At 39.9% G+C, this 22702-nt stretch overlaps 3 protein-coding genes across 3 annotated transcripts; 2 read left to right on the top strand and 1 right to left on the bottom strand.

Moving 5' to 3' along the window:
* Positions 1-346: 346 nt before the first annotated feature.
* Positions 347-15640, top strand: LOC144655925 (putative caffeoyl-CoA O-methyltransferase 2). The gene is made up of 6 exons (XM_078516112.1): positions 347-618; positions 2260-2365; positions 4016-4140; positions 5040-5094; positions 14685-14818; positions 15049-15640. Exons 1-6 carry the CDS (start codon positions 409-411, stop codon positions 15205-15207), a joined length of 789 nt encoding a protein of 262 aa, XP_078372238.1. The 5' UTR covers positions 347-408; the 3' UTR covers positions 15208-15640.
* Positions 8577-12794, bottom strand: LOC144655926 (uncharacterized). Its single transcript, XM_078516113.1, has 3 exons — positions 12132-12794; positions 10175-10519; positions 8577-9053 (listed from the first exon to the last, which is right to left on the bottom strand). The coding sequence occupies exons 1-3, from the start codon at positions 12459-12461 to the stop codon at positions 8577-8579; spliced, it is 1152 nt and encodes a 383-aa protein (XP_078372239.1). The 5' UTR covers positions 12462-12794.
* Positions 15641-15831: 191 nt separating the features above from the next.
* Positions 15832-18036, top strand: LOC144655924 (uncharacterized). Its single transcript, XM_078516111.1, has one exon. The coding sequence runs from the start codon at positions 15961-15963 to the stop codon at positions 17572-17574; it is 1614 nt and encodes a 537-aa protein (XP_078372237.1). The 5' UTR covers positions 15832-15960; the 3' UTR covers positions 17575-18036.
* Positions 18037-22702: the final 4666 nt, after the last annotated feature.

Genomic DNA, 22702 nt, shown 5'->3' with positions numbered 1-22702 from the left:
TATCGCCACTGTTTGCCAACACTGCAAATGTGCAATGCAGGTGCTGAACACGGGCTTACGAGTTGGTTAAAGTGCTGGTAAAATAAAAAAAGTAAAATAATAACATGAGATCGGCATCGCTCTTTGATATTTTGTAGGGCGCGATCATTTGGGATCAATCCGGAATAAGAATAATTGGATTAATGCAAGTTAGCGTTTGTTTGGCTGCTCTTAATATTCCGGAATACTTGGCTTTGGGGAGCAGAATAGCCGGAATATATTCTTATTCCAGAACGAACGCGCCCTCAGTCACCTGCTTTAAAAGAGCTTGGGGTACCTGTGGTCTACGGCGCTTCACAGGATTGCTCGGCTTAGTCCCCGCCGCGGAAGTCAGGGGTCACGAGACGAGAATCGAGCAATATTACAAATATGGCTTTTTTGGTCGAAAACAAGTTATTTTTCGGGGCAGTGGGAATTGCGCTATCATCCGCAGCAGCAGGATTTGTTATAAGTCGGGTTTTTAAACGTAGGAGCTCGTTTAATGCGCCTTTTAAAGTCAACTCTGAACACAGCCCTGTCACCAAGTATGTCATGGAATATGGAATCCGCGAGCCTTTACCGCTCACAAACCTTAGACAGGTAAGAAATAAATTACTGGCTTGCAACTGACGTCACGGTGGCCATGCTAAGGGACAAGAACAAAGCGTTTCCCTCCGCTGGGAATTTAACTTCTTTATCATGCAAATTTTGCGAAAATTTATTTTATTGTTTTGACCCCCAACATGGCCGCTTTGTCACGTGGTTGCAAGCCAGCAATAGTAAGGGTAAATATGGGCCCGGACGCACTGGGCAAATTTTTGTTTATTTTGCGAAAAAATCTGTCACCAGTTCCGTGAGACAAGTGCGCCCGGTGATTTTCAGATCTACCAAATTTTGTCAAGCCTTACCAAACTTCAAAGGCGCCGTCGTCCTGCCTTCGAGCAGGACAAATTTTTGTCAAGCGTCAAATCTGACAGATTTTTCAATTAACACGTCTTAATCTATAGGAAAACGTCAAACAAGTATTTTTGATCTCGCTTTTCAAAGCAGATTTCTGCCAAAATATTTTATTTTTTCTCGACAGTTCGACATGGAGGATGGCAAAGATTATAATGACCATCGACTTCATACAACAACTATAATACACATATGGCTCGCAAATCTTCTTTCCACCACACCTCCGGTATGCAAGTACTCCTGGTTTGGCACAATTTTCAAACCGCCCGAGTGCAAGTACCGCTGCTGATCAAAATGAAAGCGCGGCGAGTCAAGACTATTGAATTGTACTAAAAGCGAAAAAATACGGCTCCTATCGGCCGGAAAGTAAGACTCTTTTTAGCGAACGGAAAGTTATGGAAGGTGTACGGTTTTAACATGATTGACACTTTGTGGTTAACAAATAATTTGGTGTTTTCAAGTGCGTCCACGATTGCCAAATTCAAAATTTGGTAGAGACAAAATTTGTCGAGATTTTTGGTAGAGCCAAACAAATTTTGTCAGTCCAGTGCGTCCGGGCCCTATCTGTACGATTTTGTTTTTTGCTTGTCTCAATTGCCAAACAGAATCCAGAGGGTCCAAACTGGCCGGGAAATTACGTTTGGCGGGATGCAGGGTGGAACTTAAAAATCAAGAACGGATGCGGGATACAAGAAATTTTTGCAGCGGGATACGGGATGACATTATCTTGGGTGGGATGGTGATGCGTTCCTATTTCTGTGGGCGGGTAAGGGTTGTAGGGTGTTTGAAATTGATGGCGGGATGCGGGATCAAAAACGTCAATTAACACAACCTCAATTAACATAAGATTGTTTTGGTGACAATTGTGTTTCTGATTCTTCAGGCTAAGAAATTTCTGAAATATGATTGGTTAAGACCAGCATAATTTTAATTGCATCTGTCTTATAAGCTGTGACAAGCGCCTAGCGGGACAAGTATTCCGACAACTTTGAAACCATTGCGAATCCCATACTAGGCACAATTTCACGCATGATTAGCACACCCACATTAAGAAAATGGCGGCTTTTTCTATAGGGCTTGGCTTGCGAGAGAACAAAATAATTCATCACACACTATTCACAATGAGTAGGGCACAAAGCTTGCGGTGTTGTGTAGTAATTGACAGTATGTGTACACCGCATTTGAACATACACATGAATGTGCTATATTATAATTATATATAATAATTATCGTTAACAAATAGGCTAGTTTCTAATGGCCACTATTTTATTATACTGACCTTAGGCAACTATGAACCATCCAGACAATGAAATGCTTTGTAGTGCTGACGAAGCTCAACTGATGAGACTGTTGCTACAGTTGATCAAAGCCAAAAAGGTTATAGAAATAGGTAAGAATGGTAGTGATAATAATTCTTATTATTTTAGATCAGTCTTCTTAATCAAGGGAGGCGCGGTGGCCTAATGGTTAGCGCACTCGACTCCGAGTCAAACGGCCCGGGTTCCAGGCCTGGCCAGGGCGCTGCATTGTGTTCTTGAGCAAGACACTTTCCTCTCACAGTGCCTCTCTCCACCCAGGTGTATAAATGGGTACTGGCGAATTTACTGTTGGAGGGTAACCCTGCAATGGACTAGCATCCCATCCAGGGGGGAGTAGCAATACTCCTAGTCGCTTAATGCTACGGAAACGGGATAAGCTCCGGCTGTATGGGCCTCATGGCTCAGGGAGACAGACTCTACCTTTTTTTTACCTTCTTGATCAATACATGCCATCACACTAGCTGTTTACACTTGGCCTCGCAAAGTTTGCTTAAATTATCAAAATTGCCCACCTCTACATACGGTAATTGGCCCTTTTCCATTGATCAATGCGCCAAGACTTTGGAATACACTTCCATCAGCTGTATGGAAGGTGCCTTTAGTCTCCGTGTTTACAACAGTCTTTTAAAGACATATATATTTAAGTCGAAATATTTTTAATAAGTTCACCATGTTTTTTTATTTTTATTTTTTATCAATTTTTATTAGGTCGATCCTAAAGTGCATTTTTTCATTTTTCATCTTTTTATTATATTTTTAATTTCAATTGTAAACTCACTGAGACTTGTAAGTGTATGCTAACTGCAAAGTACTGTTATTTTTGTTAAATGTCAGTGGTAAGTAAGGTTAAGTCTGCATTTGGTTAAAGCCCAGGGTGGGTACTCCGGCTTGTTAATGACGGGGATGATCAAAGTATTTTTTTGGGTTTGAAATTTTCGATTCTGGGATTTTTTTGGGTTGGAAAATTTGGCAAGTATTTTTTTGGGTGACTTGATTTAGATAGGGGATTTTTGGGGGGTATTAAAAACGAACTAAAGTGCCGTGGCGCAGCCTTGGTGTTTTTATGATATGATGAATAAACAAAAAGAACGTTCTTTGTGTTATGTCATTGCCCCTCCTGGCAATTTTGGGGTAATTTGACAACGAATTTTTATGGGGGGTTATTTTTGGTCCAGGAATTTTTTGGGTAATGTCAGAAGACTTAGGGATTTTTTGGGGTCCTGAGTTTTGCCTCCATTCGATCATCCCTGTCATTTACAATCCAGAGTACCCCCTGGGGGTTAAAGTGTCCTGTACACTAAAGCTTTAGGCTTGACCCGAACAGTGGCTTGTAATCTAACCCACTGGAGCTAATCCCAGTCTTGGTAGCATGAAGTGAGAAGGTGTATTTTTACTCCCCCTGGTTGGAATGTTCGTCCATCACAGGTTTTTCCTCCAACCCCAGCCCCAGCATTAAATTCACAGATACTTTGGAAGTGCCATCAGAGAACACAACGCAACAAGCCCAGCCAGGGCTCAGCTGTCTCAAATGCTCAATCCAGAGGTCATAAATGGGCCACACAATCATAATAACATTCTTACAACATTTGTTGTGCTCTTTGCATGTGAAGTAATTTAGGTTAGGCTTTCCTTGCAAATGCTCAATTTGCTAGATAACTTGTGATAATTTCTTTCTGTTTATTAATATTGCTTTCATTTAGTGCCACCATGTTTCATTTCAGGTGTTTATACTGGCTATAACACTCTGAGTATGGCCATATCACTGCCCCCAGATGGCAAAGTTGTGGCATGTGACATAACAGACAAGTTTATGAATGAGGTGCAGAGCCAGCATTATTTTAAAGAAGTAAGTGAAGTGTTTTGTTAGAAGAATCCTGCCTCCAAAACACCTTTGAGTCAGCATATTGGGAGGTAATGGCCATCTTTGCAAGATCTTAAATTAGTATCTCAGATTCAGGTGTTTAGGTCTCATTCTCCCTCCTCCCTAATTTTTTGGCCATTTCTCCTTCCTCCCTATTCTGTACCTCCCCCCACTCATAGGTCACTTGATCACACATGGAACATGGAATAACTGGGAAGGGGAGAGGGGGAACTCACATATGGAAGGGATGGTAGTCCTTGCCAACTTGCTTAGGCATGTAAATTGCAGATTTTGGTTTCACTTAAACTGTTCAGGATGGAACACTTGTTTAGGGTTGCAAATGAAGAAAAAAACCCTGTCATACTCCCCGGGGGGGGGGGGGGGGGTACTCCGGCTGTAAATGACGGGGATGATCGAATGGAGGCAAAATTCAGGACCCCAAAAAATCCCTAAGTCTTCCAACATTACCCAAAAAAATCCCTGAACCAAAAATAACCCCCAAAAAAATCCCTTGTCAATTACCCCTAAATTGCCAGGAGGTGCAATAAAATAACACAAAGAACGCTCGTTTTGTTTATTCATCATACCATAAATATGCCAAGGCCGCACCAAGGCACTTGAGTTCGTTTTTAATACCCAAAAAAATCCCCTTTATCTAAATCAAGATACCCAAAAAAATATACTTGCCAAATTTTCCAACCCCAAAAAATCCCGGAATCGAAAATTTCAAACCCCAAAAAATCCTTCGATCATCCCCGTCATTAACAAGCCGGAGTACCCCCCCCCCCCCCCTGGGGTCATACTGTACATGTGTTGGTGCTCAAGCACCACAATCTTTCATATCATTCATTGTGAATTTGAAGTTAGTTGCATTTTTTGGACAGGCAGGTGTTGAATCAAAGATAGATTTAAGGATGCAATCTGCCATCACAACTTTAGGTGAGAACATTATATATTACATAGGAAACACTAATGAGGCCTATTTCATTATGAAGTCTAAGAATTCCTCATGCCACTTTGCTCGCCGAATGAAACATGTAATCTTGTGACTGTGAAACCTTTTCAGTAGTTCATAAGATTTTTTTATTGATTTCATGATTATCTATTTTGCTGTGCTTTGCACAATAGAAGAGGTTTGAATCATAAAGAAATGGTACGAAAGAAAGAACTTGAAGATACTAAGAGAATTTACAAAGAAAAAAATGGGTCCTTTGTAGCTAACTGTCACATGGTACAAACTAACACTTTGCTGGAGGGCAAGCAACAGACTGGGACATCTAAAACAAAAAAACTTCAACAAATCATGCTTAACTTTATCCCATTAGCATAGCATGTCCTTCAGCAAGGTGTTATTTTCTACCATGTGACCGTTAGCTGCAAAGGGTCCATATTGTGAAGCCCACAACAAGGCACATACCTAGGAGACCACCCATCCACGAACAACAACACCTCTTTATTTACCCTTCTTCTTACAAAAAGCAATACAGGTTTGAAAACAAAGAAGGGACTGGCAACTTGAAATAACCATTAGGTTAAATATGCCAGCTTGTCAGTTTAGTAACTGACTATGCTAGGACATCTGGTATTGTTTGGATACCCTAGGGGGGGGGGGGTACTCCAGCTTGTAAGTGACGGGGATGATCGAAGGATTTTTTGGGTTTGAAATTTTCGATTCTGTGATTTTTTGGGGTTGGAAAATTTGGCAAGTATTTTTTTTGGGTGACTTGATTTAAATTGGGGATTTTTTAAGGGTATTAAAAACGAACTAAAGTCCCTTGGCGTATTTATGGCATGATGAATAAACAAACACGAGCGCTCAATTTTTTATGATTTTCTTTGTGTTATATTATTGCCCCTCCTGGCAATTTAGAAGTAATTTGACAAGGGATTTTTTGGGGGGTTATTTTTGGTCCAGGGTTATTTTTGGGTAATGTCGGAAGACTAAGGGATCTTTTTGGGTCCTGAGTTTTGCCTCCATTCGATCATCCCCGTCATTTACAAGCTGGAGTACCCCCCTGGGTTGGATACCCACTGTAAAGAAAACTAAATGGATATAAATTTACCAAAAGCGAAATGCAGTTCAACTCTATACTTTGATTAGGGGTGCAGGGGATGGAAAGAAAAGCTCACTCTGATGGCTCAGTATGGATTACGCTCACTCTCAATGCGAAGCCCACATCATATGTGGGTTGAGTTTGTTGTTGGTTCTCGTCTTGGCTACGAGGTTTTTTCTTTAAGGGTTCTCCGGTTTTTCTTCCTCCATAAAAACCAACAGTTCTAAATTTGAGCCTCTCTATAGGTACCCACGGTTTTCGTTTTCTTCGCAATTTTTTTGCAAAATCAAAGATTTGCAAAGCTTTGTTTTATGGATTGAAACGGTTTGAACGTTTGAGCCTTGTAATCATGTGGTTTTCGCGACAGTGACTGTAAACCACTGTTGTCAAAATCGCAGTGAAATGTGGTCAAATGCTAAAATTCCGTGGTGATCCTCGCATTTTCTGTAGTGTTTATGACTTTCGACATATAGTCAATTTCAGATCTTCGCTTCAATCTTAAGATCTTCGTTTTTTCCGTGGTGATCTTCGCGTCTTCGATTTCTTCGGAAATACCCATAGAGAGGCTCAAATTTCAATTCGAACCAGAATCTGAGACCATGAATTTGTGAGTTGTATGACTGTTAAGTGCTACCCTCCAAGGGCGTACCTGCCTTTATACGTGAAGTACGCAACTGCGTACCAGAAATTACCAGATTTTTTTTTTTTTTTTACATTATAGAACTATGTAAAGGGTGAAGTCGTATAATTTTTCTACACGTTTTATGTTTTCTCTGAATGTTTTTCTGACCCGATGGTTTGGGACGATCTTAATGGGCGCGTAGAGAAAATGACAGCAGAAAGTTGCATAGAACCAAGAATGCCGCCAGTAGCTGTAGCCCAAGAACACAAATTGAGTGTTACAGAGAGACAGTATTTACACAATTGAGAGCATCGTGAGCTCCTGGTATTACAGTGTAGTGCATGTTATAATTATTACCTTACGGAAAATATTTACCTAAGATGCCTATGAAAGTGAAGAAATAAACGGACGTTTACTTTCTTTGGCATTCTCCGGCATGCGAAAAATGGCTTTTTAGAGGGTTCTATAAAAAACTCCCCTAAAAGCTCGTAAAAGTCAGTCAGTCAGTCAGTCAGTCAGTCAGTCAGTCAGTCAGTAAGTAAGTACCTTATTATAGGAAATTAACGCTTCATGAAATTAACGCGAATTGTTAACGTTAAAGTCAGTCAGTCAGTCAGTAAGTAAGTACCTTATTATAGGAAATTAACGCTTCATGAAATTAACGCGAATTTCAAAAATTCGTGTTAATTTAAGTCGCGTTAATTTTTGTTAACGTTAATTTCCGCGCCGTTTATTAAGTGGAGCGTTAATTTCCATTATTTTGGCCCAAAATTCTCGATACAGTCCAGTCGGGGATTAGATAGAAGGGCTGGGATAATCTGCGATCAACTTGCAGGTTTTTGCCGTCGAAGCGTTCGCAAGCGGCCACCTCGGGAATTTGAAAAAGTGGTCGTAACTATAGCAACCACACGCTGGAACAATGAAGGCTGGTCGCTTAGCAGAACTTTTAACATGAAAATTTCTACCTGAGTCTGAGGGTAGCACCAACAGTGCAGCCGTAAATCATGACCTAGCGTCGAAAACGTTTTGATTTTAGAACTTAAATACCTTTTATCCTTTTTAGTCTTTTTCAATACATGTATAACTTTTAATTTGAGATCTAAGCAAATAACCCGTACTATTAGGCGGTATACGGTAACGGCCATCAAGTAGTGTATGCTTTTATTAGAGTGTTGAGTAATACGAATCAGAATCTTTGAGTGGTCATTAAGGAGTGCTTAATAACAAAGGAAAGTGCCAGTTGAAGATTCCCAAGGGTGGTCGCAGCAGCTTATGAGAGCTGTCAATTACAGAGTTTTGTTAGATAGCGGACAAAGCGCGGACAAAATGCACTGAAAAACATTATCCATTGGCGGGAACTCCATGCTACTCCCGGGGGGCTACTCAAAAACGTTTTGTACGGGTAGGCTCCGCCCCGAGGTCCAACCCCTTACCCTTTTATTTACCCTGATTTTGACAGAAAAGGTACCCCTTTCATATACCTAAAAGACATGGCATTTACCAAAAACAGGAAGTTATGTAGCGTTAACTAAATTAAAATGATACAGCCATAATGTGCGTATGTTCAAAATATTTTATTGAAAGGTTCTTTAAAAAACCTAAATGACCGATATCCCTACCCTTTCATATTCCTAAACTTGTGAATCCCTACTCTTTTATATACCTAAAAAATGAAAAAGGTACCCCTTTCGGGCGGAGCCTCCCCGTATAGGCCATTATAGGGAGTACCCCCCGCCCCGGGGTTGCTACTGTCCTCCGATCCAAAACTGAGTTGTAGAATCGGGGTTGGAAGAACAACGAAATGCAGGATTAATGGTGCTATAACCTCCAAAGTTGTCCTCGTTGTCAACTACATCGCCTTGGTTTCCATTGAATTCACAAACGTTTTTGCTACTGTCGGTATGCAAGGATGCTATGCCTTTCCGATTCCATAGTGGTGCAGTGCATGAGACGCATTCATAACCACGGATGTTTATAAACTCGAATTCAGAGCATACACCTGTGATCGGTTCTTGGATGTTCATTATGTCGAAATCTGCAAGCGAAGTTCGCATGTAGTCTCGGTACACAACACCGTCTGTGTCGTAGCGGCAAGTGGCTCGCCAGTGGGTGGACTGGTTCCCAAGCCATGCAAGGTATGATGGAAGGATCAAGTACGCCTGCCAGTTTGGCATCTCACCGCTGACCGCACTTGAATCATCGTAGTCGGAAAAGACAACACCCTGGACCGGCATAAGAAATAGAAATCGTAAGCTAAAAAGCCAACATTGTTCGTTGGTTATTAACTCAATAGGGAATCCCCAACTTACCAACGATGTTATTTTGAACAATAAATTCATGTCTTTCACAACACATGTAAGAAAAATGCCCAAAGGTTGTACTCAAAAGAGAGCAAACAAAGATTTTCCTATAAACCATGCCAGTATCCACTACAACACCAGAGATTTCATTCAGCACTACGGGAAAATTCAAAACCTACATGCAATCCATGCTAACAGAGCAGCTATATATCCCTAAGTCCTACGCGCTTACAGAGAAATGTTATCGACAAAGAGAGAGTCATCAGAGATTTCTGTGCCAACAAGCCAAGAAGGATTGCATTTGAGTAACGGATAATCAGAAATAGCCACGCTCATAACTATGATACTCTTTCTTAGTTTTTGTTAAAATTCGTAAAATCGCACAAGGAAAATGGGTCAGCTGTGCTTTTGTATTAGAGTTTGGTTGGCATCGGTAAAACTAGAATGGCCATTTATTTCTACATTGGATGTTGGCAAAAGTCAATTTCTCAATTCTCAGTAGGTTCGCTGCTCCCCTGCTTGAGTTCTGACATCCCTCTCTCCTTCACCCTCTCCTTACTTATCCACTTAACTTATGGGTTCGATCTGTTTTCGAAAGTAAACAAGTTACAGGCTAAGAATAAAGTACTGACAGCACTAACACATCTTGGACGAAAATATTCAAGTTACTAATTAACAATTATTCACCGAAGTGGAGGTGAATAGTGGCGGATATTTACCGACACTGAGGTGAATAATTGTTTTAGTATATACCACACAAGTTAAATAAATAGCGGACTAAAACATCACTTTCAGTAAACAAAGCGACGCGCGAAGGCAGTTTGTTTCTCTTTAGCTGCTCGGAGGTGAATAGTACTTTGCTAATCACCTTCGAATTAACCAATCAGCTCGCGCGAAAAACACTATTCACTTGTGTGGTATATACTAAGTCAAGTTACTGCCTAGGATTAATGTACATCATAAACGCCTCGCTATTACGTAAGGGATAACTGTCTCACTCATTTAAACATTTCTCTAATATCGTCATTACCAGCTATTTTTACCTTCATCAAGTCCTTGTTTGCAAGGCTGAATGATTGAATCAAATTCCACGCGAAGCCGGGCTCTGAATCGAAATCACAGAATACTTTAAAGATTCGATTGCTGTCATCGATAACTGCATACAATCCAGACTTGTCTACCCCAGCTGCTTTGTAGTCCTGACAACTTCTTCTCAGCTGAATCTCGCAGTGTTTTCCAACAAACGGTACCGGACATGAGCAGTTGTACCGAACGCTCGCGGGCTCACAGATTTCATTGCAGGTTCCTCCATTGAGACAAGGATTGTTCTCACAGCAGCCATTGGTGCACGTGACTTCACTAGCACATGGCGCCTTGCTTCTGTGAATCTAGTTGGAACACAAAAGCAAAATCTTTTAGAGTTTTTAGAATAGATTCAAGAAAGTCTTGGTACATTTTGTGAGGAAGTCAAATTATTATTTAGAATATTTAGTTAAAAGTAAAAACATTCATTACGCGTCCGACAAGTTGGTGTTAAACGGTAAAATCTTTCGAGAAGAAGAGCGGATATTTCTGAAGATTGTCAGAGTGCTGTTAGAAGACCATTTGAACGTTTCCGAGCATTTTTCGAACTTTTCCAAAAATTAACGAAGTTTGCCGACGATGTCCGAGGAAGTTTCGTAGAACTTTAGGCTCATTCAACAGCAAACATGACGTCAACGGTATCTTCAAGATTGTTCTCAGTTAAAGAAAGCCTTGTAATTCAACAAACCTTCGTCTTAATTGAAAATGGCCAGAAATCTTACTTTCAAAGGCAAATTAGCATATATTTGGAGAAATTTTCTTCATAAAAAGCAACGTTTTGGATTTTTTGGAACAACCTTTTAAGAAATTTCGAGCAACTTTTTAGGAAATTTCAAGCAACAGCTGTTGTGTTTCTAATCTTAACTAATCTAGTCCGATGAGATCCTAATGTCAATGGTGTAGCGTCCATGTTGGTGGAACAAACAAAAGAAGCTAATTAGAAATCTTTTGTCAATGACCACCAACATGGTGGCGATGACGTCACTTGCGAACCATGGATAGGCGTTATTCACGACGGTTAGCCTCCAGGACTGGTTCTCCTATTGTAATGCAACTTAACCACGTGATTTCTGACGGAATCAACCAAATTCTTTGCATCATGATAATTTTTTCGCATGTTTTGTATGCTTAAGGCCTGACGAATGGGTAAACATGTTTCCAGAAACACTCGCAGCGTGTGCATGTTTCCCCAATGTTTCCCAGTTGTGCCACACGGGAAGCATTGTTTCCAGTGTCAATTTTTGTTTCCAAAAAGCAAAATTTGCTTCTGCTACACGGCAGAAACATTCCGTGTTTCCGCGTGGCATGGAAACATGGGAAATCAAAGAAACATTAATGGAAACATGTTTCCTCGTTTTGCCAGGCCTTTATGGCATTGCAGTGACGGCTACACTTGCAAAACAAATATCAGTTGAATATCGCTTGTTTTGGCGCTTTTGTAAAAACCGCTTGTGTTGTTAACAAGAAAGAGTACAATTCCATTAAAGTTGTCTATTATATGACTCTCGAACGTGATTTTGGCACAAAAACTGAAACTTTAGGCCGCATGGAGGTACTTAGCTATATAAAGGCTAATTTGTATTATAATATGAAAACTAAAATGGTGGCTATTGTGGATAAGGCCTATTCTAATTTTCAAATAATTGAAACCCCTAGGATGCCCACCTTAAGAAACGCTGGTAGATCCTTACCAAAGCAACAAAATATTGAAAACCATTTTGAAAATTCACTCGGGTCTCAAATTTGTTTTTTGCACCAAGTAACATATAATACTGCGCAATTCAATAGTTACTGCCACATCGATTGATGTTCTGGTTTCGAAATTTACCTTGGTTGCTGACAGGTGAAAAACTAAATGGACGTTTTAGGACACAAAACAGAACTAACAGATTAGAATGAACAGAATTAACTTTTTACCTCCCTCCGTAGGATGTAATAACGTGATCCCGGTGAATGCTTGAGAGAGGATTCGTTGGTAAAATGATTTCCTTCATTCAACTCGCAGTATTTTTCTTCGTTCTTTTCCTTGTAGTTGAACGACAAACATCGACAGTCCTGTATACACCAGGTGTAGCACTGAACTGGGTTTAACGTGACATAATTGTGAAAAACATGGCCAACAAACTCTGAGTCTTGCACGGCATCTCGGTGTACGTCAAGGGAAATCTTTTCACAGCTTTCTGTGAGACAGTCTCCCTTTACTTGCAGAAATGTAACAAAGAATAAAAGAAACTTTAAAGCAAACATGTTTGTTGCTGTTGCACCACGCTAAGCAATCAGCATTTATGACTCCTTCCACCGAGCAGATGACTTAACAGCATGTTTTTTTCTGCTCCTGATAGGTCAATCCAGATTGCATGTTTGTATCCCACTGAATTTCAGAAAATAACCTAAATTACAATCATTAAGGAGGTTTTTAAGTACTTTTGAATGCGCCTTGCTATTTTATTACCCATGTATGGAAAGTGTTCTAAATGTAAGCTAGCATGAATTCCTTGCCAGGTGGCTGGTCCAGGTGGCGGAATTCATAAAGGTTTTTGAAAAACTGTGGCAGTTTCAAAGTTAATCTCATTTATCTGTAACTTCTAACTGGAACGCCCGGGAGACATATTTGTTTGTGATGAAGCTGTGGTTTTGTCATTCAGATCCGTCCATAGAAGTAATAGTTCTTCGTTAGTTAACATTAAGTTATCGATTCGATTATACACTAAAGAAAAGATTGTGCATTGAGCCTTATTATTTTCTCAGTTAGATGACAATGACTGGAAACCCTGATAAAGCAGGTGTAGAACCCATGGTAACAATATATAGATTATGAGATCCATTGGCTTAAGCTCATGTTTGTTAATATGAGTTGTATCCCATGACAAATCCTGTGAGAAAATATTCTAAAAGGGAAACAACCAAACAAACAAACAAAGAACATTTTGCTCATGTTTCCATAGATTTTTTTTTAAAGACCTTTAATGCAACTAAGGAGGAACTCAAAACAATTGCGGCGTTAACTGGGTGATAAAAGGTATAATTTTCTCCTTTTATGTTGGAGACGAGGTGCTGGATAATCTGGAGTTCCCTGCATGGTTCAAACCCTCCACCCTGCTACTAACTACATTAAGTCTCGTTTGTCCCGAGTACAACTCCTCGATCACGCAATGTAAAAAGCCAACATTTCAAGTTCTTTTTCAGCCTCCCACTACCTTATTCTCACTTAATTTCGCGATTTTAAATTTAATACTCGCGAAATATAGGGCACGCGAAGTTTAAAATCGCGAAATTTAATATCGTACTGATAATATAAAAAAAAAAAAATGAAAATGGATGTTTTTCATCATAGTTATTCCAACATGTCTGAGCTTCATGTTCAGGAGTTTCTTGTTTAATTTTGACAATTAGTTATTTCCTACTCTATCAGTCGCACTATTCGAACTGTTCTCTGCCGCCAAGTTCTTTAAAATCTCGCTCTTGCAGTCGTAGATGAACCTATCAGGTATTTAGACTGTTGAATATCTTATGTTTTGTTATGTGTATATTGTTTTGTTTGCTGTTTTTTACAGTTTCGAGGTCAAAGCTTCATATTGAAGAATAGATAAAATTCGCGAAATTCGATACACTCCAATTGTACTTTCCTCTCGAAATCGCGAAATATCGCTCTTGATTTTTCGCGAAATTAAGCACTCGCGAGAATAAGGTAGTTGGTATTCTTAACCTGTCTGCGTTCTGTTGGAAATGTATGATTTTAAGGTGTCCTCCATTAACACAGCAGTGCAAGATACACTGACACTTAACAGTCTTGTTTAATTTTTATTTTTTTTTATCAGTATTCTGCTTTACAACACTTTCAGCAAACGAAAAGTAGGCAGAGAAATTTAGAGAAGTTGACATGCACCCTCATTTATAAACACAATGCATCGACCACGCTGCGTCACAAAATTTTGAAAAGCTTGGATCCAGTGTCCTCTTTCCTTTGGAAAAGGAATAAGGGGGCCCTGGGTAAGTGGATGAAAGTCTGTATTATTATTGATCAGAATTATGAGAAACAAAAGCTTCATATCGCTTGCTTTGAAAAACATCTGTTCGAGTATCGTCTAACGATATTCACAATTTCATACAGCTGCTTGTGGATTATTTTCACGAGATGCTATACCATGTCAGGAAACACTTTCAGCATTTGTTAGTTCCTAAGAACGCTGAAGTTGGCTGTGGAGTTAACTGATAAAACGGGTGTGCAAAGGAAAGAAAACAATCATTTACTCGAAAAAATCTGCATAAGGCCCTTGGGATGAAACTTCATCTCTCACTGACTTTGTGCGCACTACTAAAAAATGTCTAGGTACGCCCCTGCCCTCGTTAGACAAAGTTTACTTATTTCTTTACTCGTTGAGTCTCTGCAGTGTCTCTTGCAGTGCTTGTCAGACGTTGTGCAGCACTTGTTATAATGATATTCTAGAGTAATTTTTTGGCTTGTTTCAGATGAGCTGATAGCTGCAGGTGAAGCTGGAAGCTTTGACCTGGTTTTTATTGATGCAGATAGGACTTCTAAGGACCAGTACTACGAGAAATCACTGCACCTTCTACGTAAAGGCGGCCTGATTGTGGTTGATAATGTAAGCAATGACGAAAATATGTGATGAAATTTGGTGCTATAGTGGGTACAGTAAGGCAATATTTCCTAGGTTAGGGTTACAACTTAAACGGGAGTTGCAAAGAAGTGCCTAAATAAAACAGGCATGAATGAGAACCGAAATCGTGACTTCAAAATCAAAGTGAATTACTCAATATTATGTTTCGTTGATGTTTACGATGTTCAACACTTTTTATGTTTCTTTTTTCAAAGGTTTTGTGTAATGGCAGAGTTTGCGATCCCGGAGAAAGAGCTGCAGATAGAGACTTAAAAGCACCTCACGACTTGAACGTGAAAGTTCACGAAGACCCTCGTGTTGTGATGTGTCTGGTTCCATTCGCTGATGGGGTTACTATAGCAATGAAGCTTTAAAGGGTTTTCTTTTTAAATTATCCAATCAAAATCCAGCGTGAGTACTCCGACGGTTGACACTCCACAATGAGGATACGTCATGTTGCTTAGCAATTTGCCTTGGGTAACGAGAACCGTGGGCTCAGTCGATTTTCCGGGACATAATATGTTCTCGACTCTTATATCCCCATCCCACCCGTTTTTAGGTGGTAGGGGGATTTAAGCTGCAATTAAGTATTTGACGCAAGGAGTCGATTACGTTTTTAGTGGGGGAAAGAATTGAGTCTGCGAAATTTAAACACATGGGCACTATATAAAGCTTATAGTAAATTATTACGTTTCATTAGCATTTCTGACATTAATATATAAAGAGTGGAATTCTGAATAAAGACATAAAAATTCTTGATATCATCAGCAGCTTGCTGGTGGTTTTATAGTATTTCCGTGTCAATTGTTCACTTGGGTATCAAAAATCTTTTAAAACAAACTTAGTAAGTAATGGACATTCTGACGAAGTTTGGTAATATCTAAATCTTTAACTGAGAGTTTTAAGTTTTAGGTTTTTTTCCCCTGCGGAATCAGATTATAGCTGACACATTCTCACACAGTTTCGTTTCCATTGCTAGTACCTCGCTTATAGAGAGACAGCATCAGCCACTTTCTTTCAGTTTACTCAAGCTCAGTCACGCTAGCGCGACAAAGATATACTGAGAAGACACAACCTTGAATTATTACAAACCGTCTTTCAAAAACAACCACTTTGACTACTTGGGTATGGCTGGCAGCACCGCTTTCACAGAAGTCTGTGGAAAAGTCATTTTCAACCTCACCCGCAGTGTCGCAGAACACTACAACTTTGACGAAGCCGATCAATCTTCGGACCTGTTTGGCTACAATCCTTTAGATGATAAAGGGACAGAGTGGTACTGTCAACCTGTCGATGAAGTCATTTACCAAGAATACAGCAACAAAGAAGCCACAACAGCAGATTATCTCGCGTCTAGCAATATTGACGCCAGGTTCATAAACGCTTGCTCGACAGAGGAGTCCGAACAGACACAGGAAATACCAGAAGATAGAGCAATGGCTTGGAAGCGCCTCAGACCGTCCATTCGCCGCACCGCTTGGAATTCATTGCTGTTTGGATTCCTAATGTCTGTTTTCAGTGCCGCCGTTATTGGGATAGTTTCTATTTTCTTCTACTACCTTAGCTATGAAACACAACTTAATTGTGAAGTTCAGCCCAAGAAAACTATCCCAAACAAGCTTCAATGGATGATTACCATTTCAGAAATTCCATTTGCCTTTATGCTTTACTGCTGGTTTTTCCTCAACGTTTTGTTCTTTTTTCGGCCGTTTCAAATATGGGGACAAAGGCTTAGACTTTTCCTGTTGTGTCTACCGTTCTTCTGTTTTGATACAGGCTACCGAATTGCCGTTCAAGCGCTCGGAATCTCTCACTCCAAGTTGACGCTTACTCAAAGAATTCCCGCAAATGTTTTGTATCTATCGTGTGTCTGTTTACAGGCTTACAACATTTCCAAGCATTTAGTTGATGGTCCCAGAAAGAAACTATTCAAGTTGTTTTTATTTTTTATAATCCCTTGCATGTTGACATTTGTCGTAGCGCTTTTGGTAGCTCGTTTCATCTACCCAGCTTACAATGAGCAAGACGAAGCTGGCAAAATGTTAATCGCAGTGTTCGCGCCTCTTATTGTAGTGTTGCTCAAAGGGATCTCGCGTTTATGTGTCCAGCGGTTGTGGAAGATAAGCCATCCGGGAACTTCATTCGTATTGTTGGTTCCGCTGTACTGTGGGTCAGCAGTGTTGATAAGGCTTTTACAAGTGGATCAAAGCAGTTTGGAATCGGTTGCAGTGATTGGTGTAATCCATGGCATTGCAGAAGTCGTAGAACGCAGTACCATAGCTTTCATTGATCACATTTACAATCAGGTCTGGGAGAGAAGGCTAGTACCCTGGGGAGGTTTTCGTACTCCTCGTCGCGAGCGACTCGCTGCAGATATTGCCATTATGAGTGTGGTGTATGAAGCAAGTGCTATCGTCTCTGTGAACGGCTTCTTGTACTTGTATCAGTATTTTTACACGAGCGGCAGTTCTCCCTTAGAGTTGCTTCAGTCTTTTGCAATCACCACATCAGTTCCACTGGCTATAGAGTGGTTTTTCACAAGCGTTTCGTTCGCTATTGAAACCAGATACCTAAATATCCCTGTAATAGCTGTATGGCGTAAAAGATGGAAGAGACATATCGTGGTAGCGATAATAAACTCAGTGGCCATCGCTCTTTGGACGAGCACAAGTCTTCTGATAGCTATAGAAGCAAGTTTTACCGACAAAACTAAAGTGTACTGCCAAATGCCATTTAGTTAAACATTTTGAGATGCGATTAACTTAGGAATAGAATAGAAACTGAAGAACTGATGCACGTTTTAGCAAAGCTTTGTTCCCATTGTTGCTTCCATCATTTATTAAATAAGTTTTTCAACGTTTCTGTTTGACGCATGTTTTTATTTTTTCCCTCTTATTTTGAAGCGTTTTGATTTTACTTGTACAAAGCGTTTTTGTTTTTAGTTGCAAAAAGCTCCATTTGGCTGATGGATTTTTTCTTCCCTACATAAGTGTAGGTTTTATACTTTGCGAATTTTTATGATGCATCATACTGGACTTATAAAATTGCTCAACGAGAAGGACAGCATTGTACAACGAGAATTTGCGAGTTCTGTGAGTTACATGTCTATTACGCTTAACTGTTGTTAGTAGTAAAAAAAATATAAATTTTATTTAGATTAAGTTTTCCTGGAGTGGAAGTAGAGATCTAGAAAAACTAAAACGTGAGCACCACTTTATTCTGTAATTCTTGTAAGCTTCGTTTACGTGTCTATTTTCTCAGTTTACAATAAAGGTAAAATATTTTGTATTGGACTCTACTGGTAAGTTGACGAGTGTTGGATCTGAAACGTGATGTTTTCAAGGGAAAGTTTCACGGTTTGGCGCATGTGCAAGTTACGACTTGAGCGTACTGTCGGACACTCATTGCCAATGAACCATAACTCTTCCATGCTTTGAGCCAAAGACTAAATTTGGTTTTAGTACTCAATTGGGTGTTTTTAATGTTTTTAGTGTTAATCCGTTAATATCTTCCGTGAAATTTGGGCATTTTGCTGCTTGCACAAATGAGATAAATAGAGAGACAACTTCAGTTACTAGTAATACGTGACTCGCAGGGCCTCGCGAAGCTCTGGGTTGGGGAGGCGGGGGGGGGGGGGGGTGTTGGTGTTATAAATAAGGAGTGGATTATTTGAAGTTGAACATTGTACATATTCAATTTTCCACAGTAGGCAGGAAGATATATTTGTTAAAAATTAGTAACGGGCATGGCCGCGACACCCTCGTTCCCAGGGTCTACTCCGCTTTGAAGATGGCGGCTCTTTCAGGTTCGTAAAGAGGTATAAAGCGTTGGGAAGCGCAGGCTATTTTCAAAATCATCGACAAATTATTGGATAGTCGCATTTTGGACATTTATTTGAGGGCATTAAAAAAAAAGAAGAACGAACGGCAGGAGGATTCGAACCCTCCGCCCGCGCGCCCCTGATGGCGATGAAAGGTTTATAGCCTGAATAGGCGTTGAGGGAGTATTATGTGGAAGTCAGTGTTATTTTAATCCGAAAAGAAAAACGATAAAAATGAAAGGCTCAGGATTCGAACCCACAAAAAAAAATAAGGAAAAAAAAAACCCTAGCAGGATTCGAACCCGCGCCCTCAGTCCCGAAGATCTGATTTCAAGTTCGACGCCTTACCATTAGGCCACCAGCGCGCGGCGGCCGTGTGACGTCATTTCCGCCACACACCAAGCTCACAAATAAATAAATATATATGACCGTAAACTCCACACGAGATTTCATCCCGCCTGAGCCCTTTGAGGGACAAAATTATACACCCCGCTACGCTTGGCCTTCGGCCTCGCTTCGCGAGGAATAAAGGGCGGGCTGGCGAAAACTTAAGTCTACTTACATTACTTAACACAGTTTAAAATTGTTTTCTTAGCTTAAAATTTCAGTAGCACAATGAAAGTGCAAGTTAGAGTTTACTTGAAGCAGAACCCTATGTAAAATTCACTCTTTCAGTCAGCTTCTGTTGCTGATTTTCATTTTGTTGAGCCTGTTTTAACTAAACGCTTTGCAGGAAATTAAAGTCTAAAATTACTAAGTATATTTTTTGGATAACAAAGCAAAAAAGGCATTCGTGCATGCATGGAGTTGGAACATCCAAAAAACATTTCTAAACGCATGAGAAATATCAACTATATCGTCAATTTCTGGGACCCCAAAACATTAAAGGAAATTACAGCAAAAGTCATCTGCTCGGCTCAATGAGACAGACTAACTCCCGAGTTAGGATTTCGAGTTGGATTTCGAGTTAGGATTTCGAGTTGGATTTTCGAGTTAGGATTTTCGAGTCAGGATTTTTTTAACAAAGCAAAAAAGGTAAGTAATATTCAATACCAGGAGCCCATTACCCATTGCTCCTGGTAAACCTTTTTGTTGTCACAATTTCACGGAATACAGACCACTTTAAGAGGAGACTGCGAAGAATATTTCGGAAGAAATTTCTGTTTCGCTCGCGTTTCATTTAACTCAGTGGACACCGCGCAACATATATAGCTTGAGACTCGGCCCCTCCCCCTCTCCCAGAGTCTGTACGGGCGTACGGGCGGGCGTACACTGATGCATATGTCAGAAACAGCACGATGGTTTTTACCAAATTTTCTTGGGAATGGAGCTCCGCTGTCGCAAACACTGACTTGGCGCAAAAAAATAGGTGCTGTGTGGCACTGAGTAAATCATCGATGTTTCGTGTTACGTCACCCGTTGAAGCCATTGTGCCAAACAGTTACATTTGAAGAAAACTGAAAACAATGTTACCTTAGGAAATAGTGACCACTGACTCAGTCGTTATGTCACCGAAGGTTGCCGGAAAAGTCTTAAAGCGTATGCCACCATTGTTGTTGCCACAAAACCTAAACCTAACTGCATGAACTAGAGGCGCTCCGCGCACTGAAAAGTTATGTGAAGAGACAACATAAATAGCCTAACCGCTCAGTACAATTTTGGCATGCAACTTAAAAAGATTTAAGTTATGAAGATGAAGTATTCAACATGACACGAGCATGGGACAAAGAAAAAATCTGAGTCCCCGACGGGAATCGAACCCATGGCCTCCCAGATAGCGGTTGGGCGCTCTAACCAACTGAGCTACGAGAGACTCGTTGTGAGCTGGACAGAGCTGGACCATTTTACGAGTCTCTCGTAGCTCAGTTGGTTAGAGCGCCCAACCGGTATCTGGGAGGCCATGGGTTCGATTCCCGTCGGGGACTCAGATTTTTTCTTTGTCTCATGCTCGTGTCATGTTGAATACTTCATCTTCATTATTTATTACCGAGCTTAAAATTTACCATCTTTATTATTTACTAAGATTTAAGTAATACTCAAGCAACTTAAGTAATGTAGTGTAAACTGAAAAGTGTAATTATTATAAGCATAGGTGTAATTAGTTTAAATACTATATTGTAAGTAGAGTATCGTAGTGAGAGTAATGTAACATGTTGTATTGTAAATAGCGCTTTTGTGTAAGTAGTGTAATGTAATGCAATGTAATGTAACTTCTTGGTTTTTTGTGTCTTGCAATAAAAAAAACTGAAGTCATACTCAAACTCTATCCCAAGGGAGCTCCGTTCGCGGGGTTGTTTACAAATTGTTGTTTACTAACTGTAACGTTAGCTATATTGGTCAAAATACTTGTCATTTTTCCACGCGCGAAAGCTAAACATCTGTTTTTTCCGATATGAGCTCTCATGTTTACAAACATCTACAGGCCTCAGAAGAATGTAACAACTTATGTTTTGCGGAAGTAGTTCACCATCTTGGACTCCGCCACCGCCAAACTCCAAATTAAAATCAAGGAAGCTTTTCATATCACCTGGAGAAGCCCGGTTTAAACCAACAACTTCATCATTAGGCCTTATGCATGATTACGTCATATGCTTAAAATTCACCACCAAGCCTCGTTTACGCGAATAATTATCTTCTGCCACCTTCATGTAGTCATAGTCATAGACGAACATCAGAAATCTTAACAATCTTGATGCATTATTAGATGATGGGTGCAGAGGCTGTCCGCTCTGCTCCTCCTAAAGAATTTTTAATTATGTATTATTGTATTATATAATCCTCATAACATATTTTAACTTAGATTTAAATTTTATTATTGTAAATAGCCATAGTTTTTTAGCATTTTCTTTTATTTTAACCCTTTTTTGTTATGTCGCCTCGGGCGACTGACTCTTACGCATCTTTCGTGCTTAGCAACCACCCGCGTACATCTTTAACTCAATAGTACACGCTGTGACGTTTACCATTTGTTAAGTAAGAAAAACATTAAGCCTTAAAATATCATCATCATCATCATCATTTATTAGCCACTACAATTTACAGCAGTAACTATGGTAGGTAGGGCGAGGAGACCTCCAAGAAACCACCAGGCTTATAGGGGAGGCCACCTTTAAAGTATTTGCTATACACAGCAAACAGCTTGTATGTCTTAGTAAAATTGAAAATTGTGTTAACAAGAAGGCCATTATAACGAAACTAGAGTAATCACAAAGTAACTCTTGACAGAGTCTCGTGCCAAGCGCGGGAACTAAACGAATAACTATTGGTTTACTGATCCTGTATCTGATTGGTCAGAAAGTCAGCATTATATTTTCTGATTGGTTAGACGGTTTGCGATGCAAAGGTTGTAAAGGAATATGTTTGAAAACAATAGCGAAAAAGTTGAAAGTTGGAGGCTAACAAGTCAAATTAGATACAAGAAATCTGTCAACGATAAAAACAATTTCAACTATCTTACATTGTTAATATTCGACGCTGGTGACAGCTATGACTCTATCCCAGCTTTTTAATTTCAGGAATTCGGGAAAAACTCATGCGATCATGATGCAAGTAAATTGTTTAATAAAATTATGAATTCTCTTTAAGCTTTGCGCTTTCTAAATACGAGAATTCTTGTAATTAATTGAGACGACTATTTTAAACCGCTATCCCACCGAATGTCTTCTCATCTCATCTTCAGCCTTCCCTTTCTTTGTTATAGTGAAAAGCTTAAAATAAAATATGTCGCCTGCCTAGAAGGCTTGCGGTGCCTTTTATCTGTCTTTCAAAAGCTCCAAGATGAGTGATGCAATGAACGCGGCCGCGTAATAAATCACAAGCGAATCTCAAGCCGATTTTGTGTAGGCAGGTGAAAAATTTTTGGAAAATTCAACAATTTGACGAGCGGAAAGCAAGAGAATGATTTCACTCAAGATTAAATTTCCCTTTGCACATCTCCGTGTTACTTTCATTCCATTTTTTCCGCAATTTGCTAAATAGGATTTTTATACCTAATTATGATGTGAAAAAATAACCTCTATTTGCCACCGATATGGTATTAATGCTGCTAG

The sequence above is a fragment of the Oculina patagonica genome, chromosome 6 (assembly GCF_052425735.1).
Source record: "Oculina patagonica isolate OP01 chromosome 6, crgOcupat, whole genome shotgun sequence".
NCBI classification, from domain to species: Eukaryota; Metazoa; Cnidaria; class Anthozoa; order Scleractinia; family Oculinidae; genus Oculina; species Oculina patagonica.
This window is presented reverse-complemented; position numbering and strand designations above follow the sequence as displayed.

What these genes read in the sequence shown, in the direction of transcription:
- LOC144655926 (XM_078516113.1), bottom strand. Translation starts at nt 12,461, where the DNA reads ATGTTTGCTTTAAAGTTTCTTTTATTCTTTGTTACATTTCTGCAAGTA. An exon ending in ATTACATCCTACGGAGGGAG is followed by an intron (nt 10,520 to 12,131) that starts GTAAAAAGTTAA and finishes TGTTCCAACTAG; the next exon opens with ATTCACAGAAGCAAGGCGCC. An exon ending in CAAACAAGGACTTGATGAAG is followed by an intron (nt 9,054 to 10,174) that starts GTAAAAATAGCT and finishes ATGCCGGTCCAG; the next exon opens with GGTGTTGTCTTTTCCGACTA.
- LOC144655925 (XM_078516112.1), top strand. Translation starts at nt 409, where the DNA reads ATGGCTTTTTTGGTCGAAAACAAGTTATTTTTCGGGGCAGTGGGAATT. An exon ending in ATCTGCCATCACAACTTTAG is followed by an intron (nt 5,095 to 14,684) that starts GTGAGAACATTA and finishes GGCTTGTTTCAG; the next exon opens with ATGAGCTGATAGCTGCAGGT. An exon ending in GCCTGATTGTGGTTGATAAT is followed by an intron (nt 14,819 to 15,048) that starts GTAAGCAATGAC and finishes CTTTTTTCAAAG; the next exon opens with GTTTTGTGTAATGGCAGAGT.
- LOC144655924 (XM_078516111.1), top strand. Translation starts at nt 15,961, where the DNA reads ATGGCTGGCAGCACCGCTTTCACAGAAGTCTGTGGAAAAGTCATTTTC.